The sequence below is a fragment of the Natrix helvetica genome (genome assembly GCF_964273705.1).
Source record: "Natrix helvetica genome assembly, chromosome: 1".
NCBI lineage: Eukaryota > Metazoa > Chordata > Lepidosauria > Squamata > Natricidae > Natrix > Natrix helvetica.
In genome coordinates, this window is record NC_138548.1 from 174,121,617 (window position 1) to 174,138,569 (window position 16,953).

At 41.4% G+C, this 16,953-nt stretch overlaps 1 protein-coding gene across 1 annotated transcript in view; it reads left to right on the forward strand.

Annotated features, from left to right (window-relative positions):
• Window positions 1-16,953, forward strand: part of COL3A1 (collagen type III alpha 1 chain) — a 77,560-nt gene that overhangs the window by 12,687 nt on the left and 47,920 nt on the right. The window contains exon 2 of the mRNA XM_081939040.1: window positions 15,169-15,362. Within this exon, the coding sequence (XP_081795166.1) occupies window positions 15,169-15,362 (194 nt within the window). The remainder of the gene's footprint in view (window positions 1-15,168; window positions 15,363-16,953) is intronic.

Sequence of the window (16,953 nt, forward strand, 5' to 3'; positions counted from 1 at the left end):
TCTTGGCTTTCTTCCCATCCAGCTACTGAGCCATCCAAGGAAGCCTGCCCATCATGGCATCTGCAAAGGTAGCAATGGTGCTGCCCAAATTTAGGCCCCCTTAGGTGGCTGAGGGGCTGGATGGGAAATAGGCCAAGACCTGTGAGGATCCAATGGGATTGGTCAGAGATAGATGGGGGACTGCTGCAGCAACCCTGTTTAGTTGTAAACAACCACAGGAGTATTGCAGTGGCTGTAACTTTGAAACCAGACCTGAGGTGGTATTCAACAGGTTCTGGAGAACTGGTAGCGAAAATTTTGAGTAGTTTTGGAGAACCGGCAAATACCACCTCTGACTGGCCCCATCTATTCTCTGCCTCCTGAGTCCCAGATGATCAGGAGGGAATGCAGATTTTGCAGTAAACTTCCCCTGGAGTTGGGGGTGGGGGGAATGGAGATTTTACATTATCCTTCCCTGCCACGCCCACCAAGCCACACCCACAGAACGGTAGTAAAAAAACCTGAACCAGATCATAAGTAACTTTGAAGAAGGGGGTTGTAATTTCAAATGATTGTTAAGCGACCAGTCACAAGTCAAATCGAGTCACCTGTACTAAATCAGATAACATTATTACCTTTTTAAGTAATTCTGAATCGTTCTTGTGTCTTTTGCAAATGACGGAAAGGGCTCAATTTGTTTTCTAAAGGAACTTCCTTAATACTGTAGCAATGTTGAATGTGATTGTGCGCCTTAATCTTGATTTATGTGCATTTCACTAAAAAGTTGCCCTACCTGGCATTTGCTCCTTTTATTGCTATTTTTTTTACAAATCTGCTTCTTTGATGCAGTGTTCTACTACGTTTCTGTAGCTTTCCTCAACCACAGAAGCTAAGGCAGGTAGAAAATGATCATTTGGCTTAATGCATAGTCAGCTGTCAATTTCTCCAATCAATTTGTCAAATTTTTAAGCAATCAGGTGTCAACTGAAAGGCAGGTATGTTCCTGATTTCTTAGCGTAGAAAATAATCATGAATGCCATCCTGACATTCAAAAATTCATAGTTGTGTGAGGGCATCTACTTGACTACATCAAGATTAATTACAAGATAATAAGCATAGGGCTGGAAGCTCAGAGTGCTGAAATAGAGTCTATTTATTCCAAACAGTAGAATTCATCAGAATCTCCAGGTCCTAGTGATCACAGATTGATGATTCAAGCCACTTTCAGACATTGAAAATGCATATAAATGCCAGATTTGCACTGCTACAACAGGTTGTGGATGTGTTCTATTAGTGGCCTGGCCTGTTAATTTTAACTTATTTTAAATGTATTGTCTTTTAATTCGGTTTATTTTTGGATATGGATTTAATTTTTTTTTAACTTTTGGGATGTATGTTTTTTAATGTTGTACGCCGCCCTGAGTCCTTTTGGAGAAGGGTGGCATATAAATCCAAATAAACAAACAAACAAACAAGCTATGCTTGTTTCTTCAGGAGAAGAGAACCATTGTTTACAGAATTAGGCTCCTGCTCACCTGGAGAGATCCCTCCTTAGGTGCACTTCAAAAGCACATTGATTAGGAAATAATCCACATTTACACACACACACCCCATCGCTCCCCTTCAATGCTGGTTGCAGTTGCTTGAAGCGTTGGGGAAAAGCCGAGAAATGTAATTGTCTCATTTGCATGATACACTTCCCTTGACTTAAGCCATGGAGCAAAGGGACTCTGACTTTCTACTGGCAGAAGTTCTAAGCTTCATCAGTGTAACGGATTGTAGGAAGGAGATATTTTCACAGATTTCTCCCACCTCAGTCCTCTGGGCCCACCTTTCCTGGAAGGTTGTTCCAGGTTGAACATTAATTGAGATGATGGGCAGCAGTAGAAAACAGTGAAAGGTGTTCCTCTTTTTTGGAGTGGAGTGTCCTCTGACTTGAACCGAAGGTGCTTTTTTTTCACCAAGTGGACTTTCTGGTTTTGAAATTGAGGTTTTGAAAGAGAGAGTGGAACACATGCTCCAAGAGCTGAAATCACTTCTACCCAGAAGTGGGCTTCAAAAAATTTAGCAAGGGGTTCTCTGCCCAGTTGCTGTGTGGGCATGGCCATGGTGGGTGTGGCCTAGTCAGCCTCCTGCACCATGAGGGGGGGGGGGAAACTCCCCAGGCTCCAAAGTCTTTCCTTGAGCCTCTGGGAGGGTGAAAACAGCTTCCCTGGCCTCCAGAGGCCCACTGAAGTCCAGAAACAAGCCTGTTCCCAGCCTTTCCAAACTTCTGGTAGGCACATTTTTTGCTCTCCCTGAGCCTCTGCGCATGCCCTGCACTTACCTGCATCCAAAATGGGCTGCATGGGGACTCCTGGGAGGGGTGGGGCGTGGTGGGCAGGACCAGCCAGGAGTGGGACTTGGGGGTTCTCTGAACTGCACAGAACCTTAACTAGAGGTTCTCCCAAACCCCTGTGAACCCCCAGCAGAACTACAAGAATGTCAAAAAGGCAAATTTTCTACCTTACAACTTAGACAAGAAAAGAAAAAAACAGAAAGTCCAGTTGCCTCTTGAAAAAGAAAAACACCTTTGGGACAATCATGACCTGGAGGACGGAGAATCTCCATAGATGTTTGACTTGAACTTTACCCATGGAAAATTTGAATAATTCTGCATGCTCTTGTGCTCTCAGACAGCTTTGTTGGACCTTGAGCACCATTCTAATCACTATAAAATGTATGTTGATATTAAATATACTTTTGGATAAAAGCCTAGGGTCATCTTTTTGTTTCTTTCCCATAAAAGACAAATTTCCTTTTTATGCCAAACTTTTCCTAAGCACCAATTATTTCATTTGCTTTTACAAGCATGAAGCTAAGCAGTATGAGAGTTGAAATAATATAGTTCTGTGAGCATCCTACTAGAAAATTGGCATCACTCATATTTAGTCTAACTAATAAATCAAGCCCAGAGCTGAATAGCAGAGAAACAGTTTTTAGATATATGTTACTGAAAGCATCATTTGCAACTTGCATAGAACAAGTTTCTGGCACAAATACTTAATGAATTGTTCCCAAAACAAGAAAGATCTAATCTTACTTATGAATGCATTTGGAAATAATGCCCATTAAAATAAAATGAATTTGGAATAATGCCCATTAACTGAAATAAGTGAAGAACAAATTTAGTGTTAAGATTAAACTGTTTATTACTTTCATGTTTACACATTGATCAGAGGAAAGTGTTTCTTCAATAATTCAGTTATTTAATGCATTTGTTCTTCTTTACCTTTGGACCAGTCCAGTGCTGTGTAAAAATTATTTTCTTTTTACTAACAAAATAAAACAAACAGATTCTGCGTCGTGATTGTGTTATTCTTACATTGACAAATGATGCACGATAAACCAGAATCAGAAGTTTTCAGTCAACCATGCTTGGGGCGGGGGGGGGGTTTGAAACCCCTGCCATTACTCTCCATATGAAAGTAAATTTCACTGGAATCAACAGAATTTCCAGTTGAACATGTTTATCCAAGTGTTAGGCAGAAATCCAAGTGCCAGGATTTGTTTGAACTCTGGTATGCCGGCATAATGGGTTAGGCCATAATGGAAAGAATGATGTCCAGCTGTGGGGGAAATGCCAGGAAAAATCTCGGAGTTGTAAAACGCTTTATTAAAAATCTTGCAGACATTCTATAATGATTCCTAAAGGATGAGATTTCCGTCTCAGAAATCATAGGTATAATTTCAAAGTAAACCCTGCCGAGCTCCCAGGTTCTATCCTCTGCAGATTTCTCTAGGAATATGGAAGCAAACCTTACTAAACTGACATACATCTAACCATGAATAGTACATCTAACAGCCTTTTGGGTTAAATCAAAGGCTAACTGGTCCAACCTCCTGTATATGTTGCAGCTGCCAATCATATTCTACTGTATATGAAGATGCCCATGAGGGCAAGATCCACTATTGCTCTCCTTGTCACTGGTTTATAATATTTGTTTAATTATTTCTGTATCATATTTGCATGCTGCCCAACTTCCAGCAACTATGTAGAGATATGTGATTCCTGATCCTGGGTGTAATTTGGAGATGTTAGGAGTAGGAACCTTTGTAATTCTTATCTAAATTACTGGCTATCATTGCATTCTATATTGTGCTATCTATTTCTGAGCTATCTATTAATTGTGTAAAATAAGGTAAGGTAGGGCAAGGCAAGGCAAGGAAAAGTAAGGTAGGGTAGGATAAGATAAGATAACTTTATTGTCACACTGGCCCACTTTAAAAATGAAATTCTGTTGCTTGCTCTCAAGAGAAAGATGAGATATTATCAATGGTGGGTTGCCAATCAGTAGCTTGGCAGCCTGGGTTGCTGGAACCGGCAGTGACCCAGGCCTGCTACGTCCCTGAACGAGTTCTCCTGGCTGCTCCGTAGGTGCCGCCATCTTGTTTTTTGCTTCTGCGCATGCACAGAGCAATTTTAGTTGTACTGCACATGCGCATGTGTGGTGCATCCCTGAGTGAACCGGCAGTAGTCTCTGCCAGAAGCCACCACTGGACATTATGTATCTCATTTTGATCAGCCTACCAATTATATTAACAAAGTTAGAGCGGTCCAAAACCAAACATTTGAAACAGGTCTTAAATAAGCATTTACTCTACTTTCATACATTAATTGACCATTGATTCTCACGCATGGGCCTTAAGAATATTGATTAATCTAATCAGCATCAGGTTGGGGGAGGGGTTGCAGGTGGGATAGTCGCCTACTATTCTAAACTTGTGCCTTCCTTCTAGCAAAAATGACCCACTGAAAGTTTTGTTGTTGCTATGCCATTAGTTCTTAATCAGGCCATTTAAAATATTTTTTTAAAAAAGATTTAAAATTTGAGATTTGATCGTTAAAGGTTTTGGCTTCATTAATTAGATTGCATGCATTTCTGACAAATCATGCTTCATCTTGGCAATGAAGGAAAGAGAGATAATTTGATAAAGATACTAGGTAAAGTTAATCCCTGGTTGTTCTTCCCACTCGCCTGATGTCACAAGTCTTAGACATGATTGTATCAATCTATTTTTAAAAATGGGATATGGGACTCTGTAAATGTCTGAGGAAGGAAATTAAGATGGATCAGAGGATGACTTACACAAGTGTATCGGAGGCAGAATTAACACTGCAACATTGCAGCATCTGTTTGATCCTTGCTCCTTTCTTTCTAGATGCTAGGGGGTTCCATCAACATACAGTCCATACATAGGGAATAATATTAGTCATCTATTCTCCCACCTCTTTTTAATATTCACTACCACAATTAAACTAAAGTGATGGGCCAACCATAACATTTCTACTTACCAGAAAGCAAAATGGTGATGTGAACTTCCATTTTGCCTTGGCCCGTAATGCTCTCTTCAGCTTTCCAAGAGGTTCTACCCCCAAGCAAGGTATAAACTATGGTTCTAAACAGTACTAGAACTTGTGGTTCACTTTGGAAGGTGTCAGAGTGCACACAGAATGACTACTCTTTTGAGATAATCCAGGAGCAAAATACAGTGCACAAAGATTTTGTCTTTCAAACAGTGGTAATTATACAAGACTTATACCAGGGGTGGATTTCTGCCGGTTCTGACCGGTTCAGTAGAAGAGCTTGCATAAATCTACCATACCGGTCAGAAGAGGTTCCACCGGTAGACCAGGAAGTCGCCCGCTCTCTCGCTCCATCCATTCTGTCACAGTTCACTTGCTCCCCTGCCCGTCTGCACTAAACTAGCCCAGCCCACTGCTCACTGATTGGCTTGGTTTAGCCTCCCTGGACGTTGCAGCAGCAGCCCCAAGAGCACCAATCTCGGCATTTTTTGCATAGGGGCATGCTGCAAGAGGAAGTGAGTGAAGACCTTTTCAGGACTGCTGGTGGTGGAGGTGCAGGCCTGTCGCCCCGTGCTCAGCGAAGCAAGTGCAGGGAAGTCCTTTGCGCCAGCTAGAAAAGGTCTTCACTCACTCCCTCTTGCAGCATGCACCGATGTGAAAAACACTGAGATCTGTGTGCTTGGGGCTGCTGCTGCAATATCCAGGGAGGCTAAACAAAGCTGGTGCCTCTCCCAGCTGCTTTCACGGCTTCCTGGACCACCAACAACATTCATGCTCTTCTCCGCTCTCTCCTCGGCTCCTTGCGACTGCAATAGACATCCAAAAACTGCAGGGGCTATCAGGCTGGAAACCCAAGCCCCATTAGCCCCCAAAGCTACTTCTGGACATCTATTGCAGTCCAGAGGAGAGCGTGGAGAAGAGCGTGAAAGTTAAGGTTACTGGGCAATGTGTGTTGGGAGAGGAGGCTGGAGCAGTTCTGCTCTGAATGGAGGGAGCTCCATTTTCCCTTGAAATTTGCTGTCCAGGCAACCCAAGGGGGACATTCTCCCAGTGGCATGGAGGGAGTGAGGATGGCTGGGTGCAGTTTGGCACCTCCCAGCTACGGGTGAAAGTGCCTGAGATGCCCCTGGGAGAATGTCTCCTTTGGGTTGCCGGGACAGCAAATTTCAAGGGAAAACGCAGCTGCTGGAATTGGTGCACTACTGTGCCTGCAACGTAATGCTCTCCAAGAAGCCTGCATTACAAGGAGCAGCAGAAGGAGCAGCAGGGGGCCCCCACTGCCACCCCTGGTGTCCAGCGTCCTCCTCGGGAGCCTCAAGTTGTGGCCATTTGCACGTCTCTCCTGAGCTTCTCTCGGGAGGTGAAATGGTAGGTGCCCCACTGGCAGAGCCTCCAGGTGAAAGGCGAGTGAACTGGGTGGATGAAGGGGGAAACTGCTGGAGCTGCATTGCCCTCTGGGTTCAGGGACTTCTGCCCCTCGTACCACATTTTACAGCCACTGGAAGTCCATGCGGACCTCTTCATGGTGCTGGGAAACCTGGTTCTTGGGATTCCCCCCCCCAAAAAAAAAGACCGCCTGCTCGTCTCCCCAGATCTTGCGGCTTTTTCAGGGGTTTCTTTTTTAAAAAGCTGCTCCAGAGGATCTTGAAAACTTGCAAGGTTGCTTTTGGAGGGGGGGCCGATGGCCAGCTTTTCCCCCCCTTCCCTGGGCGCCTGCAGCCTCAGAGCCAGTGGGAAGCCTAAGCAAAGAAGGAGGCGGAGAGCTGGGCGGAGGAAGGGAGAAACTACTGCAACTGCTGGAGCTGTGTTGCCCCACTGGGTTTGGGGACTTCTGCCCCTCGTGCCGCACTTTGCAGCCACCAGAGCCCTGCACGGACCTTTTGCTCTGGTGGCTGCAAAGCGCAGCATGGGGGGGCAGACGCCCCTGAACTCAGCAGGGCAAAACAGCTCCAGCAGTAGCAGTAGTTTCCCCCTTCCTCCGCCCAGCTCTCCGCCTCCTTCTTTGCTTAGGCTCCCTGCTGGGGGCTTCTGCCCCCTTGTGCCACACTTTGCAGCTTCAGGGCGCTGGGCAACCTGGTTCTGGGGATTCCCCCCCCCCCCCAAAAAAAAGACCAACAGCCCATCTCTCCAGATCTTGCAGCTTTTTCGGGGATTTCTTTTAAAAAATGCCTCTCCACGAACTTGAATGATGCTGCCCATCTGTCCCCCTCCCAAAGCAACCTCACAGGTTTTCAAGCATGTCTGGAGAGGCATTTTTTAAAAGAAACCCCTGAAAAAGCCGCAAGAACCAGAGCAATGGGTGGTAGGTCTTTTTTTGGGGGGGGATTTCCAGAACCTGGTTGCCCAACACCCCATAAGAGGTCCACATGGGCTAAAGTGCGGCACGAGGGGCAGCAGCACACTGCCCTGATCAACTGGCTTATAGTTGGCAGCAGGCAATCCTCGCTAGGGTTTTCCTAGAAAGATAGAAAGAAAGAGAAAGATAGAAAGAGAGAGAAAGAAAGAAAAAGAAGGAAAGAGAAAGAAAGGAAGAAAGAAAGAGGAAGAAAGTTGGCCATACCCACCCAGTCACATGACCCCCAAGCCACTCCCACCTGGTCACATGATGGCAAGTCACTCCCACAAAACAAGCCACACCTACAGAAGAGGTTCTAAAAAAATTTGAAACCCACCACTGACTTATACATACATACACATGTTAGACAAATCTTCAACTCTACATGGGGAACCACAATGGAAATAGAATAAGAGGAGAGAGAGAGATGTATTCACATGGCCTCTCCTATATATACAGCTTCTTAAAGTGGCAGTAACCCTGCTGAGTCATCCTCATGTCATTATCTGTTTACAGCTTTACAGCAGCTGGTCAGCTATTAAATCATCATTACCCTGATAGAAGGCCTAGTTTTTCTACCTTTTAGAAAAAAACTAAAAGATTCTAGGAAATACAAATTCAAACCAGATAGGAGAACATCTGGTGGGTGACAAAAGAGATTCCACATTGCCCAGTCAACGTTTATCTGTTAAGTTCAGTAAAATGAGAATAATGTCTTGCCTGTTTTCTGACAGCTACTGTGTTTTGCTGAATTCTTTGTTTGTGTCTAAAATTTCTCATTTGCTGGCTATCACTTCCATTTATCTGTTGGCAGCTGAGAAGGATGAAAAATCACATCATGTGTAAGTTACCTATAGAATGGTAAAGAGGCATCTGTTTGTCATTTTCTTGTGATAATACTGCTTCATGTCTCGTCCTAAGTCAGCATGAACAAAATGTTTCCAGTTTCCTTCACTCAGCACTTACCTAACTGCCCCCAAATTGAAAACACTCTATATTTTGGCTCAACAACTCAGTGAGTTCATTTTGAGAGTATGCACTGCTCTATTTTGACTCTTAATATGGAACAAATGCATCAGTTTTACTTGTAAACATTGCCATAATAACTAACATAGGTCTTATATGGCAAACTCTGAAGAGACATATATTTTAATCTGTCATTTTGCTTTATACATTATAAATCCTTCCATTAATAATATACACATAAACCACTTCCAAGATTCAGTGGCAACTGAAATAAATTCATGGGGAAATTTGAGATAGTTTCCAGATATCCCAAAACTATAGATCCCTCTGTCCACACAATTCTGCTAATTTACAAGTCATCCTACCTCACATATGGTACCTAAAATAACATTTGGTGTTTGCCAAAGAAAACATACTTACTTATTTAAGTATGCCACTCAATTCCAAATATCTCTGACTATAACAAGCAACAAAACACATACTAAAAATCACAGCCCCTAATTATTTGAGGACCCACTAATCTTCATTGTCTCCAAATGTTGTCCTAGAAAGCTGCAGCTTTATGATTTCTTGGAACCAAGAAAAAGTTGGGCGGTTGAAATATCAGTAGACACGAGAAGGTTCAGCTGTGGATGACATTACCTTGAATGGGGAACTTTTAACATGTATTTCCCACCTCGTATCAGACAGGCAGGTTCAACCAGAGAAGAGTTGAAGATATCCAAGCCTTTAGCCTTTAGAGGTGACTACTAGCACCTTCAACTGTACCCAGAATTCTGTCTAGGTACTGTACTACACAGAGAAGTATTTGATGAGGCAGTATATTTTCCTCCAGAATTTGTCCAAATCACTTCCATTTTTCTTTCCAAAAGAAAAAAACATTGAAGGAGACTGTGATCAATAGTGATCAATATGTGACCTTCCAAGACTTGATGCACCCTTGCCTTTTGGCTAAGATCAAATCTAGTATCTTTTCTCATCAGTTTCATGTTTCATAAGTCCTTCATTTGCCTGCTCCTTCCTGCTGATATTACAGTTGTTGCTACTCATTTCTTCAATTGTCTTGTTTCTGCAAAGCCCAGAAGTTGGTAGGTACTCTAGCTTCCAAACAGACATAAGCAAATCTAAGAGTAATTGCAGTTTACCTTAAATGGAAATCCTCTCATAGGTAAGAAACCTATCAGCCTCTTTGGCTGCTCCCCAGAAACTCCCTTTTAATGGGAAGCTTCCAGACTCTGATTTTCCATCTTATTGTTTTTAATCTTTTACCTAGATTGAATTGGACAAGGCTTCAGATAGAAGCAGATGTGTGCATTCTCTGCATGAAATTCTCCAATTGATTTTGCTACAGTCACTTCCCTCTAGCTCAATGTGATGGTATTTGGGGAAAAACCTGGGAGACAGAGTGAAGAGATGCTGCCTAGGAAATGGTCAGATAAGAAACACTATAGACCACACCTGCACAATGGGAAAAACAAGAGGCTCAGAAGCGGCCATCTGTAAAAATGATGGCAGGAGAATTTGATTTTAGACTTGTAAGATTCTGTTCATGTCGCCCTACAATAGAGTAGAATTAGTTTATCTGGTCCTGTTTCCTGTCTGATCTACCTGGTAAGACGGACATTCAACCCATTTCACAATAGGGAAATGATCTAATTGGGCATCTCTAACTTGATGTTTTTGAGAAGGAGAAAATCTGATATTCAACAACATCCTTGTAAGAAAAAAAATATAGCTTTCTCTCTTCCTTTTGTTCCTTGTTGTTTCATTAATGAACAAAGCTAAAATGTGGTTTTTCAAAAACAAACATCTCTCTGTCACGCTATAAATATTTTGTCACACTGTAGAGTTCCTTTTGTGGCATGCATAAACGCATTGGCACTACATCAAACATCACTCATCAGGCAGGAAAGCAGAACTTCAGGTCAGATTTTCTTCGGTTTGATGTAAGGACAAACAAGTCTTCCCTGGAGAAAATGGTCATTAAATTCTGAAAACTTAGGAAATGAAATTTTAATATGCTACATAATTCTTCTGATACTAAAAATAAAAAAACAAAAACCCTTCCCTTTCTTTATATTTTTGTGAAATGTCTTCCAGATGTTCAATAACATACCATTTATTTATACAAAGGCTGGCAAGCAATTCTCATCATTATTTTAAAAAGAAAATTATATACAACAACTTGGGTGATACGCTGTATGCCAGGAATAAAACCATCCATCCTTGATTTCCCTGAATTTTCCAAGTTAGAGCACACAAAGGCCCTATTCCAGCCCTCAAACTGGAAATTATTATCCTGAGATAAATGAGTATAAATATAGCAGACTCTGTATTGGTTTGTGGACAATGGTTTTTTTATTTCTTTTGCCGATATTTATACTTCCCTCCCTAGGTGACTTGTATAACCTATGATGATGCAAAAATGACCAAGTGAGAGGCATGACATTATGATGCAAGTTCTAGCCCTCATTTTTGTATGATATGGTGATACAAGCATGAAAAGGATGGAATTGCACAAAGATAATACACAATTTATTACCTGCTCTCCCACTCACCCTACCCACATGCATGGGACTGTCCTTTTCCCTTATACTGTGCAGTAATCATGGTTGATAAATCAAGCCTGCAAGAAGAACCATTCACCAGTTAGGCTCCTGGTTCCTTCCTAAATTCCTCTGGGAATTACGAAATCAGTCTCAAGTAAAAAGCTAAAATGGCCATCCAGATGTTGCTGATCTACAACTTCTAGACACCCACCAACATGGTTAATGAGAAGGGAAATGTGTAATTAATGAGTTCTTCATCTCTCTTGATTCACCTTTACAACAGTGGTATGATTCAAAAAAAAATTATTACCAGTTCTATGGGCAAGGTTTGGTGGACATGCCATGGGTTGGTGAGTGTGGCTTGGTGGGCGTGGCAGAGGAAGGTTACTGCAAAATCCCCATTGCTTCCCGATCAGGGACTTGTGAGGCAGAGAATAGATGGGGGCAGGGGCAGTCAGAGGTGGTATTTACCAGTTCTCTGAACTACTCAAAATTTCCACTACTAGTTCTCCAGAACTGGTCAGAACCTGCTGAATACCACCTCTGTTTTACAACTTGAAGAATTTCCAGATTTCTGATCCAACAACCATTTCTCAGAATTTATCAGCCTCTGATTTAACCCTTCTTCCATGGTTGCATAATAAAGTAACCATTAAACACAAAGTAGTTTCCTCTTATCTGAATACACTTTGAAGTCGCTACCCTCTTCTTAACAATGGAAAACAAAACAAGCCACTCTTTAATTGTAATGTTCTTCTTTCATCCTTGCAGCCACAAGTCTGGAAACAGGAAACTCAGGTTACAGGATTGACTACCCATTGTTTTAAAAGACTTTGTTAGCTTAGTTGTACCCAGCAAAGAACTGTAGATATACAATAATCAGGCCATTACATTACAATGAATCAACACAAAGATGCACATTTTAAACTAGCAGCGGTTTTTTCAGTTGGCAAAAAAACCAAAATGGAAGATTTTCCTGGAAAAAAGTACTCAATATGTTACTTTTTCCAAAAGTTTCAAAGATTTGTAGGTCAGCTCTTCCAGTTTAGTTCTTAACTAATTTAACAATCTCCAGCCTGTTTGAAGCAAAGCTGTAAGTCATTACAACCAGATGTTTCTACAATGTTATTTTCTATCTAGTCAATATTGCCACCTCCTGGGCAGTAAGAGAATGACATGAAATATTATTGGATTCCTTCTTTTTCCTTACCACCATGAAAAGAACTGGCAATATCTGTATGATCAAAGGACTTAACTTGTTTGGGAGGATGTTACTTATTTCAAACCTATGTTTAAATAAGTATTTAGGAAGTATCCTTTATTTTCATGCTCCTTTTAACTATCTACTGAGTTCCATTGACTTCTGTTATGGGAGCCAATGTAGTTTTGAGCTGCAACAACAGAGGGTCCACCTCCATAGCTTATCTTTGCTGTTCTTTTTTTTTTTTCTTCTCTGCTGTTATTATTTTTTCTCTCGTTCTCTTTTACAAATAAGAAATGGAAGTTATGAAAAACTATTTTAGTCATTTCCTGATTGGGGTCAAGTGTTCAAGTTCAACATCCCCTCTGCCAGATAATTTGGACTATAGTAGAAGTTAATCGTAAATTTCCTAGTTCTCCCTTGCTGGTCATAGAAAACATAATCAATCTGTTGTTCTTATTTTAAAGATCATAAAATTGTTTGGAATAAGTTAAATATGAATCTTGGACCTTACGTGTTGACCATGTTAAACTATAGTGACAATGAAGGGTAAACATCAGATATAAGTATAATTAAATGTATGTATTCATATATATATGAATGACTAAAATGATTTGTGTCAAGATGGTTGAGCTGAAAGCCTCTAGTCTTTCCTGAAGGCTCATACACAAGATTAGTCCATTTCTGTATAAAGGTATTAAAGTAATAGTGTTAAAAGCTGTATGTATGCATGTGGGTCAGTACTTTGCCCAGGCAAAGCTATTTTGTTTTTGATCTTTAATCTTTCAAACATCTTTTTTGATATTTGATCTTCCCACCTGTATAATAGCTTTGTTGTCTGATCATTTCTAGCAGCAAAGAGCAGGCAAAGCGTGTGATGAGGCAGCCATTGCAATCCACCTCAGATAAAGATTATTAATTTTGTAGATGTTTTTATGGTTTTCATGTTTTTAAATTGTTTAATAATTTTAGAAAGCTGCCCAGAGTCACAGGCTTGAGTTGGGCAGCTATAGAAAATGGATGGATGGATGGATGGATGGATGGATGGGTGGATGAATGAATGAATGAATGAATGAATGAATGAATGAATGAATGAATGAATGAATGAATGAATGAAATGACTATCACAAAATGATGAATTTCCATCTGGTTTCTTCCTGAGCAAAGTTCCTCTGTGGTGATTCAGAGATAAACCTTCTCAGATGGATTTCATTTTGGGGGGAGGAGGATCCCAACCAACTCCACTCACACCATCAGAGTAGACAAGCTCCCTCCCTATTCATATTCACAAATTTCTATTGATATTCACATTAGAACTTGGTTGTCCCAAAGATATTTTTGTGGGGGGTGGAAGGGTGAGGGAAATTAGAATTGCTGGAAAGAGCACACATACAGGAGCAGCATATCCAGAAAATGAATACATACATAAGGCAGAAAAACTACTCTTTTGTTGATAAAGTATGACTCCAAGACCACAGCAGGATTCATTTATAGTATGCTTTGAAAGCACAAGCCATATTACATTTTCTCCATCATACATAAGGACTGAGCAAGTGAGCATAATGAGATGGGCTTAATATTCTACAATACAGAAATAACAACCATGATAACTCTGGAGCAGAAAAACCCAGATTTTTTTCCCCCAAAGATGCTCAGAATAGAATGTTCTGTTCCTTTTCATAAATGCCGTTAGAAGAATAAATGTATTCCTAAATGTATTTGCAGGGGGAATAGATTTCATTTATAACTTTCTCTAAAGGAGCAAAAGATTGCAATGGGATAGTTTCTTGATAATGAGATGTTCCCTGGTTCTCAGACACTGAAGCAGTGGTTTGGTGGCCTGGGTTGCTGGAACCGGCAGTGACCCAGGCCTGCCACGCCCCCGAACTGGTTCTGCCATTTTGTTTTTCGGTTCTGCGCATACGCAGAACAATTTTAATTGCACTGCACATGCACACAAGCGAACCGGCAGTAGTGCCTGCTGGAACCCATCCCTGCACTGAAGGTGACACTGTCATTCTTCCTACCTTTGACAAGTGATATCTATCTATCTATCATCTATCTATCATCTATCTATCTATCTATCTATCTATCTATCTATCTATCTATCTATCTATCTATCATCTATCATCTATCTATCTAATTTAGAGACCACCCATCTAACTGACAGAACAACATTGGGTGGTGTGAATCTTGAATGATCTGGCCCTATTGAGCTAAAGGTTATGAGTGTCACTCTTATAAAGGCATACAGTAACATGAGCAAGTCTAGCTCTAGACAAACCTATGTCTTCTCTAGGAGTCTATTTAGTGCTAGGGAGCCTGGCTGGCTCTCACAACAATGACTAATAAAGTCTCCATAGAATCAAGCTGAATTCTTGGTGATTTCATACATGCTCATGTAGTTTACTTGGCAATGTGAGGACATGATTTGCCTTTGCCTACTTCCAACTCCTTTTTGTATTCCCCAGTGTACCCCACAGCTCTGGCATTCTCTGGTGGTCTATCTTCCAAGTACTAATTAGGCCCAGGCCTATTTCTTCTTCCAAGCCCAGGGTCAGCCAGGAGCTGCCACCAGCTTGAGCATTATAAATGACAATTTTATTCTCAAGGACTGACATGTTGAACACATTATAAATAGAGCGTTTAGCAAAGTCATAATTATAATTTGCTTTGGTTTTATTAGTGCTTGTTGTTATTTTTTAATTTGAACAATGTAGTGAAATCCAAGTAATTAAGGTGTCCTCTTTCTTCCTTTTTCCCCCCCTTCTCCTGTCTATTTTTTTCCTAGCTGTTTTAGGAGCATGCACCCACCTTGGCCAAATGTATTCTGACCGAGACGTATGGAAACCAGAACCATGTCAAATTTGCGTGTGTGACTCAGGATCTGTTCTTTGTGATGATATCGTTTGTGAAGAGAAGGAGTTACCTTGCACAAATCCAGAGATTCCATTTGGAGAATGTTGCCCTGTTTGTTCAAATCCTGTAAGTTCCACCTTTGGGTTTACTTGTATTTTCACACGGTTTCATATCTGCATCAATTCTGCCTCAGCGCTTAGATGTAAAAGGGGTTCCATGTTCTTCATTTCACAAGATTTGCTCAACTTTAAGAGTAAAATTTTTGGGGCTTGAACAAAATCGTTCAGAAGCAGAGTGCTATTGTTTTTGAGCTTAGCTGCCCTAAATATTTTGGTTCTCTTTTGAATGTCAGAGTTCCAAATAACATCCAAAATTAAATCAGAATCCAAGGCAAAGTATTGCTCAAAGTTCCAATTTATTAAAAGAGCCATGTTGGCACATCTGGGAAAACCCGAATCTGAAAGCTTCCCAGTTTTCCCCATCCAGTTGAAAGTTCAAGGGCTTGCCCCACACCTACAAGCCCATCACATGGACTAATCGTCCATGGCCATGCTGGCAGTTTCACCCATCCAGTTCCTGTCAGGTGCAGAGGTGCAAAGACAAAGGATGATCTTGGCTTTCTAGAAGGAATTTTATTTTGGTTGCATTGCATCTAACTCCATACAACACCCCCCTCCCATTTCCCCACAATAGAAAAAGGCCTAGTGGAATAATAGAAAGTGTGGCAGTCCAAAGATCCAAAAGGAATATGGCTACAGGCCTGACATTCAAAAGATTTGGACACTGAGTTATAGAAAGAGATATTAATGTAGGAAAGGTCTAAATAAGCTGCAGGAGAACAAAATCTCCAGGTGCTTTTTTCCCCCTCATAGGTCTACATTCTATGACCTACCAGGGAACAAATGTTGTCAGTAGAAAGAGTTACAATAGAAAGAGTTGCTCTTCCACTTTCTGCTATTCTCCCCCTCCCTGTCTCTCTTCCATCTTTTCTCTCCCCATCCCAACATCCCTATCTATATCTCTGTGTCTCTTCCAGTTAAGCGGGTTGCCAAGGGAGGAACACACTGATTTCGCCAAAAAATCTGAACTGCTGGGAGACTTTTCAAATTAGACCAACATCTGCATACAATCTGTTTTTGAAGGCTGCAGGTTGCCCATCCCTGCTCCAAAACCACACCTCACAATCCAGCAGACCATTTCATGGAGGCCCAGGAAGGTTCACATCCTTCCTTTTTATATATAACAGAGACCTCTGTCCTTCCTGAAGTGTTAGAAGAGAATGCAAAGTGCCAAAACATCCCGCAGAAAAATGTTTTTGCAATCCTTTCCAACCAGGGATCAACCAAGGAAGTCTCACAGCAATCTCCCAAGAATTGCTCTTTCCACTTTCCCGATGGAAAGATGCTGCTAATGGTTGAGCATTTCAAAATTGGCCTGGACTTGATATTTAGTTGAATGCCTGGCACGTATTATGAATATTTGCTCCAGCCAAAAGACGTGGATCCAAAGAACACTAAACTCAGTCCCAAGAGAAGGCCCAGCTTGATTTGCCAAGAGTGAAATTCAGCTGGAACTCTCCCATAATGCCTGGATGGTTGGAAAGAAGTTCACACCAAACACTTGGTTTCTGCTAGTTAAACATGTTCAAAATGTTTGAGTCAGATGTGAGTCAAGATGGAAACTTTTGTAAAATGGAGTATCTCTATCCATTTTAGCT